This window comes from Rhea pennata, chromosome 2, assembly GCF_028389875.1.
Source record: "Rhea pennata isolate bPtePen1 chromosome 2, bPtePen1.pri, whole genome shotgun sequence".
Taxonomy (NCBI): domain Eukaryota; kingdom Metazoa; phylum Chordata; class Aves; order Rheiformes; family Rheidae; genus Rhea; species Rhea pennata.
Window position 1 is genome coordinate 12,184,140 of NC_084664.1, and position 14,936 is coordinate 12,199,075.

Consider the following 14,936-nt stretch of genomic DNA (forward strand, 5'->3'; position numbering starts at 1 on the left):
AGCACAGACCTCAGGTGTGTCAGCCACTCCTCTCAGCTTGATATCATAAGCAAACTTGCTGAGGCACTCTGTCCCCTCATCCAGGTCACTGATGAAGAAGTTGAACAGGATGGGACCCAGTACTGAGCCCTGAGGGACGCCACTAGCCACAGGCCTCCAACTAGACTCCACACCACTGATGATCACCCTCTGAGCTCTGCCTTTCAGCCAGTTCTCAATCCACCTCGCTGTCCACTCGTCTAACCCACACTTCCTGAGCTTCTCTAGGAGGATGTTATGGGAGACAGTGTCAAAAGCCTTGCTCTCCCCTCATCTACCCAGCCAGTCATTCCATCAGAGAAGACTATCAGGTTGGTTAAGCAGGTTTTCCCCTTGGTGAATCCATGCTGGCTACTCCTGACCACCTTCTTCTCCTCCATATGCCTGGAGGATGACATCCAGAATGAGCTGTTCCACCACCTTTCCAGGGATGGAGGTGAGGCTGACTGGTCTATAGTTGCCTGGGTCCTCCTTCTTGCTCTTCTTGAAGACAGGAGTGACATTGGCTTTCTTCCAGTCCTCAGGCACCTCTCCAGTTCTCCAGGACCTCTCAAAGATGATGGAGAGCAGCCTGGCAACAACATCCGCCAGCTCCCTCCGTACCTGTGGGTGCATCCCATCTGCGCCCATGGATCTGTGGATGTCTAGCCTGCCCAGAAGGTCCCTAATCCTATCCTCCTCAACCAAAGGAAAGTCTTCCTTTCTCCCGACTTTCTTCTCCCTTACCTCCAGGCTCCAGGATTCCTGAGGGCTGCCCTTAGCAGTGAAGACAGAATTACTGAATGCCTTCTTTGCTTCAGCCTTCTCTGTATCCTTTGTCACCAGGGCCCCTCCAACATTTTCCCTAGTCCTCCTCTTGCTTCTGATGTATTTGAAGAAGCCCTTCCTGTTGTCCTTAACATCCCTTGCAATACTCAATTCCAACTGGGCCTTAGATTCATAAAATGTTTACTAATACGTTACATACAATTAAATCGGAAAAAAAAAATCACACCATTTATTTATTACCCAGTACACCCTTCTCTTCTTCAGTGACTTCCATCCTTTTCTTCAGCTCTCTTCCTTAACCTTTCTTCTTCCTAAAGTAACTTCTAATCTCCTCCCAGTTTTTTCCTTCAAATGTTTTATTCTGAAGTAGATAATGCCAACACCTGAGAAACAAGTATATACTCTGACCCCATCCCCTCTTTCTTTTTCAGAGCTTGAAATTATTGTATGATAGGACCAGAATTATATGCTTTTTTATGTAATATAAAAAACAATCAAACAAAAATAACCCACCACACCTGAAAATCTGATTTCAGAGTTGGAAGTACTACCTATGTCACTACTTACCAAGCAAAAAAGATCTGACATGCTGTTCAGCTGTTTTACACAGCTACTTCAGTTTTTCTTAAAAATTAACCATTTGGGGTAAGTAAAGGATATGCTAAGAAGTTCTAACACTAAACTTAGGAATGATATTCTCTTTTAGAGTGCTAGGCACCATTAATGCTATTTACTATTTGCCAATTAGTTATTATTTAATATTCCCCAATAGTACCTTAAATAGAAGTGTCAAAAGGGACTTTCAGTTTTGAACACAAGAAAGGATGGTGCCACAACAGTGTCTGATTTTAGTTCCCTTGATTACCAACTGGTATGGATGTTATGCTTGCCATTTTAAACATGTTATAATCAGCTATGCACAATCAAGAAAGAACAGACTCTCTCCCCCATTATGAACCTCAATGTAGGAACACCTAGCACATTTCCCTCACCTTCCCATTCCCCCTTCACAGTTCAAACAGTAATTCTGATATGTATCTTGGAGACCTGTCCATTCAGCCATCACATGTAAGCATGGCTTAATCTCACTGCCAGTTTTCAGAAGTTTCTTAGAACATGCCACCTGGTAGAGACTACAACTACTAACAGTTGCACTGAAAAATTCACAAAAAGGTTCAGTAAAAAAAAGAATGCAAAGAGATTATACTAATTTGTTGCTTTTATTTAGTATTATAAGTGCTTGACTGTTTTTTAAAGATACTGAAAATTTTATTCATCATATTAATACCTGTTACCTGTGAAAGAGAACAGGAAGATGAATCTCATCTCCATGTCTGACCCAGCTAGAAACATCCAGTGCTGACATGTAGATATCTAAATGTTAAGCTACCCTTAAAGACTTGCATTCAGAAAAACATTTCAGAGGACACTACTACAGGTTATGAGTGATTCTGTACAGTACCTCATAAGCCTTATATTCAAACAGGCTTATTCAGAAACCAGTCTCTACCTAAGTCTGAGAACAAAAGGGACAGTTTCTTGTGAGGTTTGTATACAGAATGCATATATTGAACAATAAAGTCTGACTTTTTTTTTAATGCAAGTAGAACAATGAACTTCCATTTATTTATTTTTTGAACCAAGTCCAAAGAAATATCAGCTCTTTCTTACCTGTCTGGGTGGTTTCATGCATAGACTCATACTCAGAATGATCAAGAGCCAAAGGATTCATATCTGTGTGGTCTGACACCAAAACAGCTGGTGATGGCTCTTGCAGTTCTGTCAGCACTGCATTCTGATGCTTTTTGTCACCATCACCATTGGCATCCAGTCCTGCAGTAAAGATGACAGAGGTTACAGACACGCTCAGAAAATGACCCTTCCAATCACAGTAACACATGCACTTTGAATTAAATCTGGAAAAAAAAAGAAACACACACACTCCAAAACACAGGAACAACCCAGAACAACTCCTACAAGTTTCTTAAATACTTGTACTCGTTTTTTAAACAGGAAATTAAAACTGATAAAGTTCTCCACTGAATTTTACCTTGTGCTTGAGTAATAGCTAGAAATTGTTATTCATACCTTCTTTACACGAATCTGGAGGCTGGTCAGGTATTTGTTCCCACGTTTTGTTCACACTGCCATCAGTGGCACCACCTGCTTCCAAGTGTAACATATGATTTCCCCACACCTTTGCATTAGGATTTAATTCAGAAACCTTGGCTGACTCCTACAAAAGGAAAAATTTTTTTTTGATTATGTATTTTATGGATGCACAGCACGTGTATATATATATATACACGGGTATACAATTCAATATGGTGTTGTCAAGTTTCATCACATCTGCACACATTGGCTGAATTCTGATCCAATAGTAACCTCAGGTACAAAAATGACTCAATTGTGCAGCATAGCATACATTTCTCTGGTTAAAAACCACCAGAAAAGGTTAGCCAAGCAGCTCAAACTCCAACAAACATTCCATGCTTAACTTCTGAGAGACTGCCAATCTGTATTTGCTGTAGACTTTAGGCAGCTCTCTAATATACATGCTAATTCAATGTTGATAATGTTGTTATTGCTCTATTCCTGTGAAAAAGGCAAAAAACCTAGGAAAAAACAAACACAAAGCATTTTTTGGACCCACGTAAACATGTAAGAGTTTTAAGGAAGTATTATGAGAAAACTGAAAGCAATGAAAGGCATATGACAACTATAATTACTTCAAGAGAAGAACGAAGTATTAATAAGAATTTAGGTTAGGTCTTCCTTAAGCAAGGCAAAAGGAATGAACTACTAGCTCCAGTAAAATCACCTTATTTCCTGGATTGGAAATGGTTATATTCAAAGGTTATATATAACCATTATATAAATTACATTTGCATTTCAGAGAGATTACTCCGCAGTGCCAACATCTACAGTGCTTCTGAAAGGCATAAGACAGTTTTGTCTCATTTCACTACTATTCAAGCAAAATGTTATTTCATCCTCATAATATGTTGATGTGTTTTAATAAGAGTATCGTACTGAGGAAGGGCATTGTTCATGATATCATACACTACTTAAAACTTACTAAGATTTGTTTTGCAAATGTAAGGATGTTAAGAACATTACAGAGCAAGATATGCATTTCTGTACTCCATGAAATTTAGATTATTCCAAAACATTTGCACTCAGATATTGTCATTATTCCAGAGCACAGCAAACAAAGCCAGAAGGTAAAGAGATGTAAAAAATCTCAACTTAAACACACCCAAACAACAGAGGAAAGATTGATACGTTTAACACAGCCACTGGAACGGTAAGGTTTCACTAATGTCAAGTTTTAGTTTCCATTTCTACTACAAGAAGTTCCCCTAGGGATAAAGGGCTTGGCCTCTAGTAGGATACACTGCCGGCACTGCAACTGCAGGGCAAGGTCAGAGCAGCCGCCATCAGGCGATAGGCACAGGGAAACACGGTGCTGCTACACACCAGCTCTGCTCAGCAGCAAGGGAAGGAGAGCCACCACCACAGGCTGGGTTGGCTGCTAACCTGTCCAGCTAGCCAAGGCCTAGTGCAGCTCATTCCCCCTGCTCCTCCTGCAGCCATTTGTTTCTATAGCCCTTCAGAAGCAGCTCTCCAGCAGTAAGTAAAAGGTACCGAGATTGCTACCAGGCAAGAACTTAAGACTTCAGGAAATCACAAACAGTTCTTCCTATATGAAGGTGCAGAGCACTATTAATGGCCTACATGAAGTTTCCCTAACACATACTGAAGTATTTGTCTCAAGTTCATATAGAATTGAGAACTTGCAGTTTGGGAACTTTGCCAACATTTAAACTTCCAGGTAAGATATACAGAATCAAAAGGAGGTGGGGGGCAGGGGGAAATCACTATTTAGTAGCATTTTGAACTGCTACATGCGTGTATAGCATTTAGTTTTGCAAAGAAAAAGATAGATACTGGTCAGCTTCAGGACATAGTAACACGTGAAATATTCATAACTATTTGGTGAAACTAAGGTTTAAATGACTTAGTTTCAACCTTTATCATCAAATCACATTCATAAAATACTTACAAATTCATCTTTATCTTGCCATTCCCAAATATCAACATTTTTTGTTACCAGCAGTTGATAAGGATATCTTCCCACTGCATATGAAGCACATGTTAAATCTTCAGGTTGACTCTCAAAGTTTTCATTAGCTATATATAGTCTGTCATTCTTCACAGTATTGTTAGAAATGGCATTATTCCATAAAAAACCCATCAGATATTCACCATTACCAGTAATTATGGTGTCAGAAAGTAGCTGATTTGTGAAGTCAGCATTGTCAGTCTGAAGAGGTATGAACTGTGACTCTACTTCAGCATGGAAATTTTGTCTGTCCAGTTTATAGCAATGTTCTTGGTCACTCAAAACGTCTTCCATCGGCTCTAATATACATCTCTCACTGCCTTGCTGAAATTCTGCAGCACCAGAAGAGGCACTGGGTATCTCATATGAAGGAGTAGCAGCATATTTGTCTACCTGTTTTGGGTCAATACAAATGAGCTCTTTGTCTGAGAAAATCTTATGATCTGACTGCATTTGTTCACAACTTGTGGTCAAGTCATTCATTTGAGCATTTAATATGTAACTGCTATTTTTCACTTCAATAGTCTTTGTTTCTAACTCCTCCAAATCCCCACAAGTTGAAGTTTCTCCATTGCCAGCTGACATGCTAAAAACGGTGAGATTTTCCTCCTTTGAGTCAATACTGTCAGAGAGTTTCACTTCATCACTCTGAAGATTACATTGCTTTAGCTCACATGCAGCATTTTCATGAACTTCTGAATGTTCTTCAGTAAAAAACTCAGTAGAAACCAGAGTATACATTAATTCTGGCTCTGGATTGGCACGGTTATTTAACTCAGGCTTTTCTACTACTTTATGATATACACGAGAATATGATTTTTGACATGACGTAGGTAAATAATTGTGAACTTTATAGGAAAGATTATGATCATCATGATTTTTAGAGTAGGAATTTTCATCGTGAGGTAAGCCTTTATTGCAGTTTAAGGCACTTTTGTCATGATAAGCAACATTAGTATCAGAATTCTGTTTAATGTTTTCTGCTTTGTCATTAATTGTCTCATCTGAGTAAACTTCACATTCTGTCTGTTTTATAGATTCTACTACACTCCCAATTATTCTAGGAGGGTCAGGCCCAGCATTCCATTGGCTTTCCACTGCACGGAAGGAACACACATCTTGCTGTTTATCCTGTCCATTCAAGTCTATTTTATTCATATCTTCATGTTCTAAAGACACAGATAAAATATTGCTTTTGTTAACTAAGTTTGAGTAGTTGCATACTTTATTTTCAGATGCCTCTTGAGAAATCTGAAATTCTAGGCTATTTTTCTTTAGAAATATTTCCTCTGTGCTTCTGTTACGTAGTTCACAAGATGTCAAAAGGCCATCACTTACTTGAGATAGAGTTTTGCTCGAGCTACCAGCTTCCTCAAGCATGCTGCCTGTTTGCTGAACAATACTCAGACAGACATCTTCCTCCATGCTATTATGGCTTGGAGCTTTAGATGATGTCTTGTTTTCAGTGCAACTCTTAATCTGAGTTTGAAAATCAGAACTCTTCAAGTTTCCCTGCACTTCAGTCACATTTGAAGCTTCAGTACTATGCAGAATTGTACTTTTGTGTTTCTCTCCACAGTTCAAGAATTCTTCCAACACACCGTTACATTCACAGAAATCAGATGCAAACTTCTGGCTATCACAATGAGTACTGTGAAATGGTCTCATTTCCACATTAGAGTTTTGCTTACTTTCTGGTTTTAGGAGATAGTCTTCTTCAAGTTTTTCTACATTTTGACTCATCAAAAAGGAATCTCTGTCTGTTTCATGCAGCTCTAATGATAATTTTAAGTTACTCCTTGTATTCTCTACCACCCATTTAGTGTCTTGGTCATCTCTAGTAGCATCCACAAGTTTTACAGCATCACAGTTTCTATTAAGGGATTCATTCCAACTGACACCATTACCTACTGTATCTAGTTCCTTCTGTCTATTCTCTGGGACCTGTTCATTACATACTTTCACTTTTAAGCCATCTGTTGCTACAGTCTCAGTATTTAACCTATGTCCTTGACAGCTGCTAGCCAGTAAGTTATCATAAGACAACTGGATGTTCATACTACAATATTCATTTGTTTCTTTTTTCTGCATGTTTGACCTTTCCTCCTTTTTATCCAGGCACAGTTCTTTCTGTGAATTAAACTCAGCTTCCACTTGTGCTGATTGTTGCATTGAAAATTCCTTCTCAGTGCCTACGGACCATGCCACGCTGCACATTCCTTCATCAGTAACAGCTGAATTATCTATGTCTGCTGTAATCTCTTCATGCACAGTAGCTAGTACCTCTTCATCCACTTTCAGATCTTCAGCATCTACAACACAAATACTGTAAAACTCCCAATCTTTTACATGTTTTCCGTTGTCTACATCAAGATAGGAAAATGCTGGAATTGTCTGTCTATGTGCACTTGAAAATTTTGGAAGGCTGTCACTCCTATTGTCTTCACTGTTTACTACTGTTTCATTCTGTCTTAGATGGTTGCATGTAATTCGATAATCCTCCAGAAAACTCCTATTTAAGGAAATTTCCCGTAAGCCTTTGTCTAGGATCTCTGGTACGGGTGAAGTAGAAATAAGATGAGATGAGCAATGTTTTCCAACTATATTTTCATTAATATAACTGTTAACATTTTCTGTATTGTTCATATGCTGAGCATTAGAATTTTTAGGTAATAAAAATTTGTTAATAAACTTATCTCTCTTTCCTTCACTTTTCTGCAGATTGTCATGTGTACCAGAGACCTTCAGGAGGTGACTAAAGGAGTTAAAAAAGCTGAAAGGTCTGTCATACATTCTCCTAGAGACACTTTCACAGGGAGTATTATCCACACTTTTGTATGAAGGGTATCTTGCTTTCCTATCCCAGGACCCAAATTTAGAATTTGATGCCATGCAATTGTCAGTATGAACACACTCAGCACTGACTAATGCAGCTGCCCCATTAACAGTCCTTCCCACCGTATGCAGATCCTTGCTTTCCACGGTTCCTAAAATCAAAGATAAAGTTTTACTTATCCTTGACTCCGGTGCTTCGTCTTCCACAGATTTTTGTAACAAGCCAGTTTTCTCCTCATTTGTGGTGTTCAGTTCTTTACTGAAGCAGCAGCCCATGATTAGCAAGTTGTATCAGAGTCTTCTCATTGCAAATCACCTTCCTCTATACACTAAACTAACTTTCTACTGCTACTGAAAAGACAAGCCAACACCCAGCCGCCAAAAATAGCACATTAAAACCATGCAGAAGGTTCACATGTCATTGCCACTCAAAGTCCAAATCCCAGTTGCTCAGCAATGTTTTAATATTTTATCATATGTACTGCAACATTCAAGCCAAGTAATTTTCCTAATGAGATTACAGACCATTTACAAGTATTAGCAAGTCTCCTGAACTTTCATTATTTGGTTTCCTGAAGTTTACTTCATCTAAACCATTAAAATATTTAAATATGCATGTGTGCCATAAAGCTATTTTCTTTTAAATTTTACATATTCAACCATACAAGGATCTGGCTTCACATTTTTAAATCTGTTTTGAAGACAAAATTAGTGGAATCTATTTGATCAAACAAGTTTTATACCTTTTCCTTCTTCTCCCTCCCCCCATAGCTGAACCTACATCGAGTTTGCTCCTTTAGGAAAAAAAGCCTAAAGATAGATAAGACCTCATGTATTCCATTAAACAGTCATTGTATGTTATCAGAAGCTAATTCTGTTCCAAGCCTTTTTTTAAATCGTTATCTGCATTAAAAAAAATAAACCCTCAGTGAGGCCTCAGGGCTTCACAAAAATCATACAGCTATTTTCTGGTACTGTGGCAGGATTAATTATACTTTATCTCAAAAAAAACCGTGTATTCTGTGTCAGAAAGCCTCCGATGTAGGAGATTTAACAAATAACGTGAATAAAGTCTACCAACAATATGTTTTCTTTGCTGTACTTGAACAGACCTTCTAACCTCATGACAACAATGCATCTTCTCAGCATATTTGATTCTTTAATATTTAGAAGAATTACATCTACTGTTTAGAGTAATGAACCCCCCAAAAAGCAGAAAAAGCAGCAAGCTTTTCTTCCCTGCTGGCACCTGAAGATTGAAGGGGGTAGGGAGAAGAGTGATGCTGCACTGAACGAGTTTCAGAACCACACAATTAAAATCATGTGGAAGGACCTGAGAGAATACAAAACTGTTTTTATTATCCCAAATTGTTCCAAATGTTACAGTACTAGCTTGTATACTGCAAGTTATTATCGAGCAAGTACAGAAGCACTCTAGCAGCTCAAATGTTTCCCTTCAGGTAGTCTGCACTGCAGTCATTCTGTGAAGCACTCCCGCAGTAATAATAATAATAATAGAGTTTGCACATTAGCAGCATAAAATAGGTTAGAGATGAATCTCTCGGCAAATCTGAGAAGCAATGCTTAAGGTGTGCTGCAGGCATAAAAAGCACCCACAAAGGTGACAATCTAAAATCATCTATTCTTTACAAAGTATGAAGTGTTTCTATTCCTTTTTCTGAAGCTTCTGCAAGGTGTTTGAATATTTATTTCATGCAGTTTCTTCTTAACTGATTTTGCTCTATATTTGGTATATGAACACTACATGTAACAAAAAATTACTACACCTGTAATGTAACAATATGGCAGTCACATTACAGACTTCCCAAACTAGTATGCTAGCATGCTGCTCATGGGACTAATGAATCAAAAAAAAGATGAAAAAAGATGATGTGCTTTCATATTCTTAAACACAGGTTAGTATACATTTAAATGCCACAGATGGATTCAGACTTGCATATGTGAAAGGCCTGTGCTTCAGATGAAAAATTCTGCTCAGCACTAATCCTCTGGCCAGTAAAAAGGTTGTTGAATTGGCTGGGGAATACACCCCCTCCTCGGCAAGCCTGCTTTGAAATTGCAGAGTAACAAAAGAGGAAGACTACCCTGCCCCCCAGGTTATCTAATATGTGAAGCATCACAAGTCCCTGCAGATATATTGTTCTTAAGGATAGGAAGTCTGATGCATCATTGCTGCCATCTGCTGCATTTTTTTTTTATTTCTCTCTTGGGACAAAGTTATTCAACACGCCTGTATCTAGCTTGATTCAGACTTAAAACTATGCCAAGTCACTCCTTCCTTTAGCTTTCCCTGGAACGAAGTACATGGAAAGAGGGAGGGAGGCTGTTTATAATATTTTTTTCCCTGAAGAAATGCCATAAGCAAACAAATGTAATTGTTTTAATGTCAGCATAGAGTCACATCAATACTTGCAGAGTTTGTAACTCATCAGGTAAACAGTGAGATCTTTCTCCCTGTGATTTAACTATTATTAACTACATGCAGAGAGAAAAGCTTTCTATAGAGGAACAAAGTGCCTTTAAGAGGACAGACCAGGGCAAAGTCCACTCCTCCAGTGCTCCAACAAGCAATTCTGCTATCAACCAACCAGGAGAAAATGGGTGAAACAGCTCAGTCGAGCAGTTGTGCCTTGCAGTTTTCCCCTACTCTCCTCTTTATGCACAAAGGCGCATTTTGTGCCTGTTCCTTTGGTTTTATCCAAGTGTTCTAAGGATAATTTCTGTTTTTAGTCACCTATAGTGAACATTTAAGCCATTCTTCATCACTGTTCACAGAGGGATCACCATAAAAAAACCCAAAAACTTAAGTAGAAAATGCCCACACTATTGTTGTATCACCTGAGGCTGATTGTTGAACTTCCAAAACTCCAAAATTAAAAGCCTGCTGTTTAAGCTAAACACCTCCACATGACTTGAGAAGCACTTTGAGTAACACTGTGCTCTGTCATTTCAGAGATTAAATCAGCTGAAGAGGAGGGGGGCCTGTATTTAGGCTTTTGGATGAAAAGCTTCCCATATACTCAAAAATTAAATAGGCTTTCCCTCTCCATGCAACAAAACCATTCTGAAGTAACACTATGAAGTCTTCAAAAATTTATTTTTACTAAGTCCTATAACCTGTACACAACTAGAGCAGGAGGCCAGAAGCCAACATGCTTATTAACAGTATACCTGCAAATCCACTTTCATTTCTATACATGTGCCCATTAATCTTGCAAACAACTACGGGTTTATCCTATGTATTTTCTTATAAATGTTGGTCCCTTCCAATCTCAACCATTCTGCGATTCTGTTAAGTGATCTAAGGATTATAGGCTACACTTAATTTTCACAAAACTATTGCACAGCGTCCTATGTTAAACTAGCAAACTTAGTTTCCTCAATGCTCTTTGATTTCTCTGTCAGGATCATTCCTGAACAGGCTGCAAAAGAATTTTAGAACAACATAGATTAGCTTAGGAGTTCTAAAGCCAAGACATCCTTCCATATGATCTCCTGTGAAAAACTTTTAGGAAGTTCAATTAAGTTTCCATCATAAGTTTTCAGGCTTGTCAGTCCTAAGCACAAGAAAAATATCAAACAAGTTGATTGAACCTGTAGTTACACTGCCTCTAAAAGCTGAAAACCACAGAAGTTCAATTTCCCATTAACAGAAGCCCAGGATACCACCTGATAATGAATCAGATTGTGGGCAACCCTCTTATGATCAGACAGCAAGGTTCAAAAGGGATCATAGTCACAATGTCCACGGGAAAATACCAACTTTTGGAAAAAAGTCAAAAAACAAAAAACTGTTGCCATTTGATGACAAGAAGCCCTCATAAAGCTTAATTTCAGAAAAAAAAAAAAAAAAAAAAAAAAAAACCCAGCAGTTACCAAATCAGGATATTGATTCAGGCAAAAGAAGAAAATTCTTTGGAGCTTGGAATAGTTATTTGAGATGCCACACATTAATCAAAGGCAGGTATGACAGGGGAAGAGTTTAGGATCAGCGCACCAGGAGAAAGCCTATGCCTTCAGAACTGAAGACTAGGTCAACTTCTGTCAGGCAAAAAAAGGTCATTATTACTAAGCCAACTCTGCTGCGGGATTTGGGTCTTGGCCTCTTTCCTCAGAGGGTAACCTCAAATCCCTAGCAGCAAAATGTACTAATCCAAAAGATTACATGACTCACAAAAAAGTGAGCCAAGTTGGATGTTACTTAAACACTGACTCTCCCGGGTTCAGTTGGACCAGGGCTTTCTCACAAAGGGTAATTATCCATCAGGTGACATCTGTCATCAGCTTCTTTTGTAACCTGAAGTGACAAAGCCTGCTTCTAGGGAAAAACAAAAACAAAGACAAGAATACCAAAAACCAGTATACAGAAGTCCTAGATTTAACAAAGCTAAAAATCTGTTAGTGTCCTCTGATGTTATCTAACCCTATTTTGCAAGTATAAGCTACTATTAACAAGGTATTCAGCAGGGTCCCCAAGTTACCAACTTTTATTTCACTCAACGTGCACATGAAGCTACAGAAATTCTACTATTGAAAACTGCTGAAATCAGCCAAATTTAGGAGCAGCTGCTGTTGGAAATCAACTCTACCAGGCTTGAGAACAAACAACACAGGAATACGTCTGCTATTTAATGCCAATTTTGACAGAAGCTGGCTATAAGAAATGGCTGCCTCCATTACCATCAGGTTACGCCTTTGAAGACTGTTAGTATACAAGTAACCTGCATTCCATTAACATAAGCAACCTTGGTAAGCAATTTCTGTAGGGTTTTACCACAGTAAGAAGTTACAATATCAAAAATTTAGTTCTAATTCAGTCACCACTGAGTGTGGAAAATACTAAGTTTTGGTCTTACTAAAATAATAGACTATGGTCATAGATAGGAAAATATGTAATTTACAGATAATAGTTCTCTATATAATCATTTGAGAACTTAGACCAGTAACTAGGGAGTTATTTTTCCAAGATCTAGAGAAATGCCTGAAAATTCTCAGTAGAAATTCTACAACCTCCTGAAGTGTCAAGAGAAGCAGTTAGACTTATAACCACCACATCCTAGAAGAAGGAAACAGCCAGAATAGCTAGGGAAGGTAATTCAGCATATTTCTTACAAGCCTATATTGAGAGAGAGAGAGAGAGAGAGAGAGAGAGAGAGAGAGAGAGAGAGAGAAAGGCCTTTTTGAGATCTTGCTAAATACCATGACAAGGCCTCATATCAAATATTCTCTAGAGTCAGAATGACCAGATATGTAAATCTATACTTTTATGCAGGTTAAGTCTAGTCCTCTGATCTCAAAACAATTAAGATAAACAAAAAAAAAAGCAGACCTTTAAGTTAATGTAAAGCATGTGCTTGCTAAATATAATTCAGTCAGAATTTCAGAAGTGTCTCTTTGCCACCTCCCACTTTTTGGAAAGATGAAATGTTTTAAAGGCATTAGTCTGCTAATTCCTCTCTGTAAGTTCATGAAGCTTTAGTACCTACAGTCTTGTTCCCAGAGAATGAAGCAAATGTTGTTTTTCCCCTTGCAAATGAAGTCCTAAAGTCCTGTCAAAATATACTAACACATGCATGCCATCATGAAAGAAGCCACCTTTAAAACAACTCTTTTAACCGCATATATTGGCAATGATCCTGATACAAAAAAATGACCTTATGATACAGTGCAAACAGATACATGACACTGTATAATTTAAAAAGAGCTTTAGAAGTTATAGGTCACATCTTTTCAGAATAAAATACTCAGAAAAGGAAAAGCTTTCCTCTCAAAAAGAATTAGCTACTTCAAATGTGGCATTATAGCACTACAGATAGATTACAGGTTACCTAAATTGACATTAAAAGTTTCTTTTGCTAAGGAAAAATACCTGACAGTTTTTTAAATTTGCAAGAAATGGCTACTCTTTTTTTCTCCAAAGCAGTAAGAAAGAGCAGAATTTGAAATTTAGATCCAAGATTTTACACGTAGCTTTATAAGAATGTCTTTGTATGCCAAATTAGAAGAACTAGCATCAATGTAAAGACTGATCAAGTTACTTTTAATTCTAATGCACCTTTTAAGAAGTGCACTACAAGTTGCAAGCCTTTGAAGCAAGTCTGCAACAGCCTCTTACTGAAGTTTACACACTGAAACACGTGGCAAAGAACTATGGCAAAATTTCAGTTTCTGGGAATTAAACTGTTTGAAAATACAACATCACAAAAGCTCAGCTTTCTAAACTATGGCACAAATCTTGCCTCAACTTACTCATCTATTTTCAATTAAACAAAATTCACATCTGAGAGAGGTAGAACAAAATGGAAGTGAAGAGATCCCTGAATACTAATAATTTTTTTGGAACTGGCTTGGTTAGCAAAGAAAAGCAAAGTACAAGTCTGAAGTGTTTGATGCAATGCTCCTGCAATGAAGTGACTGTGGCAAGATAAGTTTAAGAAAGATGTCAATGCTATGCATTATAAAAATCCTTTAAGTGCCTAGCAGAACACACAGAGAAACACTTCAAGATGGGTTTGTCCTAAGGGGCAATATTCTTCCCAATACACTGTTAATGATCAAAGATGAAAACATGTCACTATTACCTTACATACAATCTAAGTATTCAGTCTGCTTAAAAAAAAGTTTGTAACATTTCCTGCAACATACATATATGAAGTCCTATCTACTGCATGATTTGCCAAAAGCATCCTATAAAGCAACTTACTGGATCCTACACAGTAGCACAGAAGTACCAGCACACACCATTTGGCAGAAATGACAAAGTGAAATTCCTGTTACAGAATGCAATTTCCTATTTTATAGGTTTATGTTTTTACAATTACAGATACATGCCAAAAGTATTTCCTGTTGAGATATACTTTATATGTTAACCTAAGTGAGCTAGAATCTAACTCAAGATTGGTAACGCAATTCCTATATAGCCTAAAAATTCCTGTTTTCCTACAGAAATGCCAACTCCTGTCATTTGCAATTTATTTATATTCCCTGTCAGGCTGACAAAAACAATGTTTTGAGACTACAATTGGCTATGGAGGTGCAGTCACCTTTAAAAAGTTCTAATCTGGCATTATATGCTGCAATAGTACAAGCTAATTGCCTTCTTCCAACATTCTGAGATACAATTTTGATTAAGACATACTAACAACCT

At 37.9% G+C, this 14,936-nt stretch overlaps 1 protein-coding gene across 4 annotated transcripts in view; it reads right to left on the reverse strand.

The window, feature by feature from the left end:
- LARP4B (La ribonucleoprotein 4B) overlaps positions 1 to 14,936 on the reverse strand; it is a 56,752-nt gene that overhangs the window by 23,030 nt on the left and 18,786 nt on the right. For 3 of the 4 annotated variants that reach the window (XM_062568863.1, XM_062568862.1, XM_062568864.1), the window contains exons 1-3: positions 4,874 to 5,801; positions 2,896 to 3,043; positions 2,479 to 2,640 (exon numbers count right to left, since the gene is read on the reverse strand). In XM_062568863.1, coding sequence (XP_062424847.1) covers positions 2,479 to 2,640; positions 2,896 to 3,043; positions 4,874 to 5,674 — 1,111 coding nt within the window. In that variant the 5' untranslated portion in view covers positions 5,675 to 5,801. Of the gene's footprint in view, positions 1 to 2,478; positions 2,641 to 2,895; positions 3,044 to 4,873; positions 5,802 to 14,936 lie in introns of those variants that run through there. The other variant, XM_062568865.1, reaches the window with a different exon arrangement.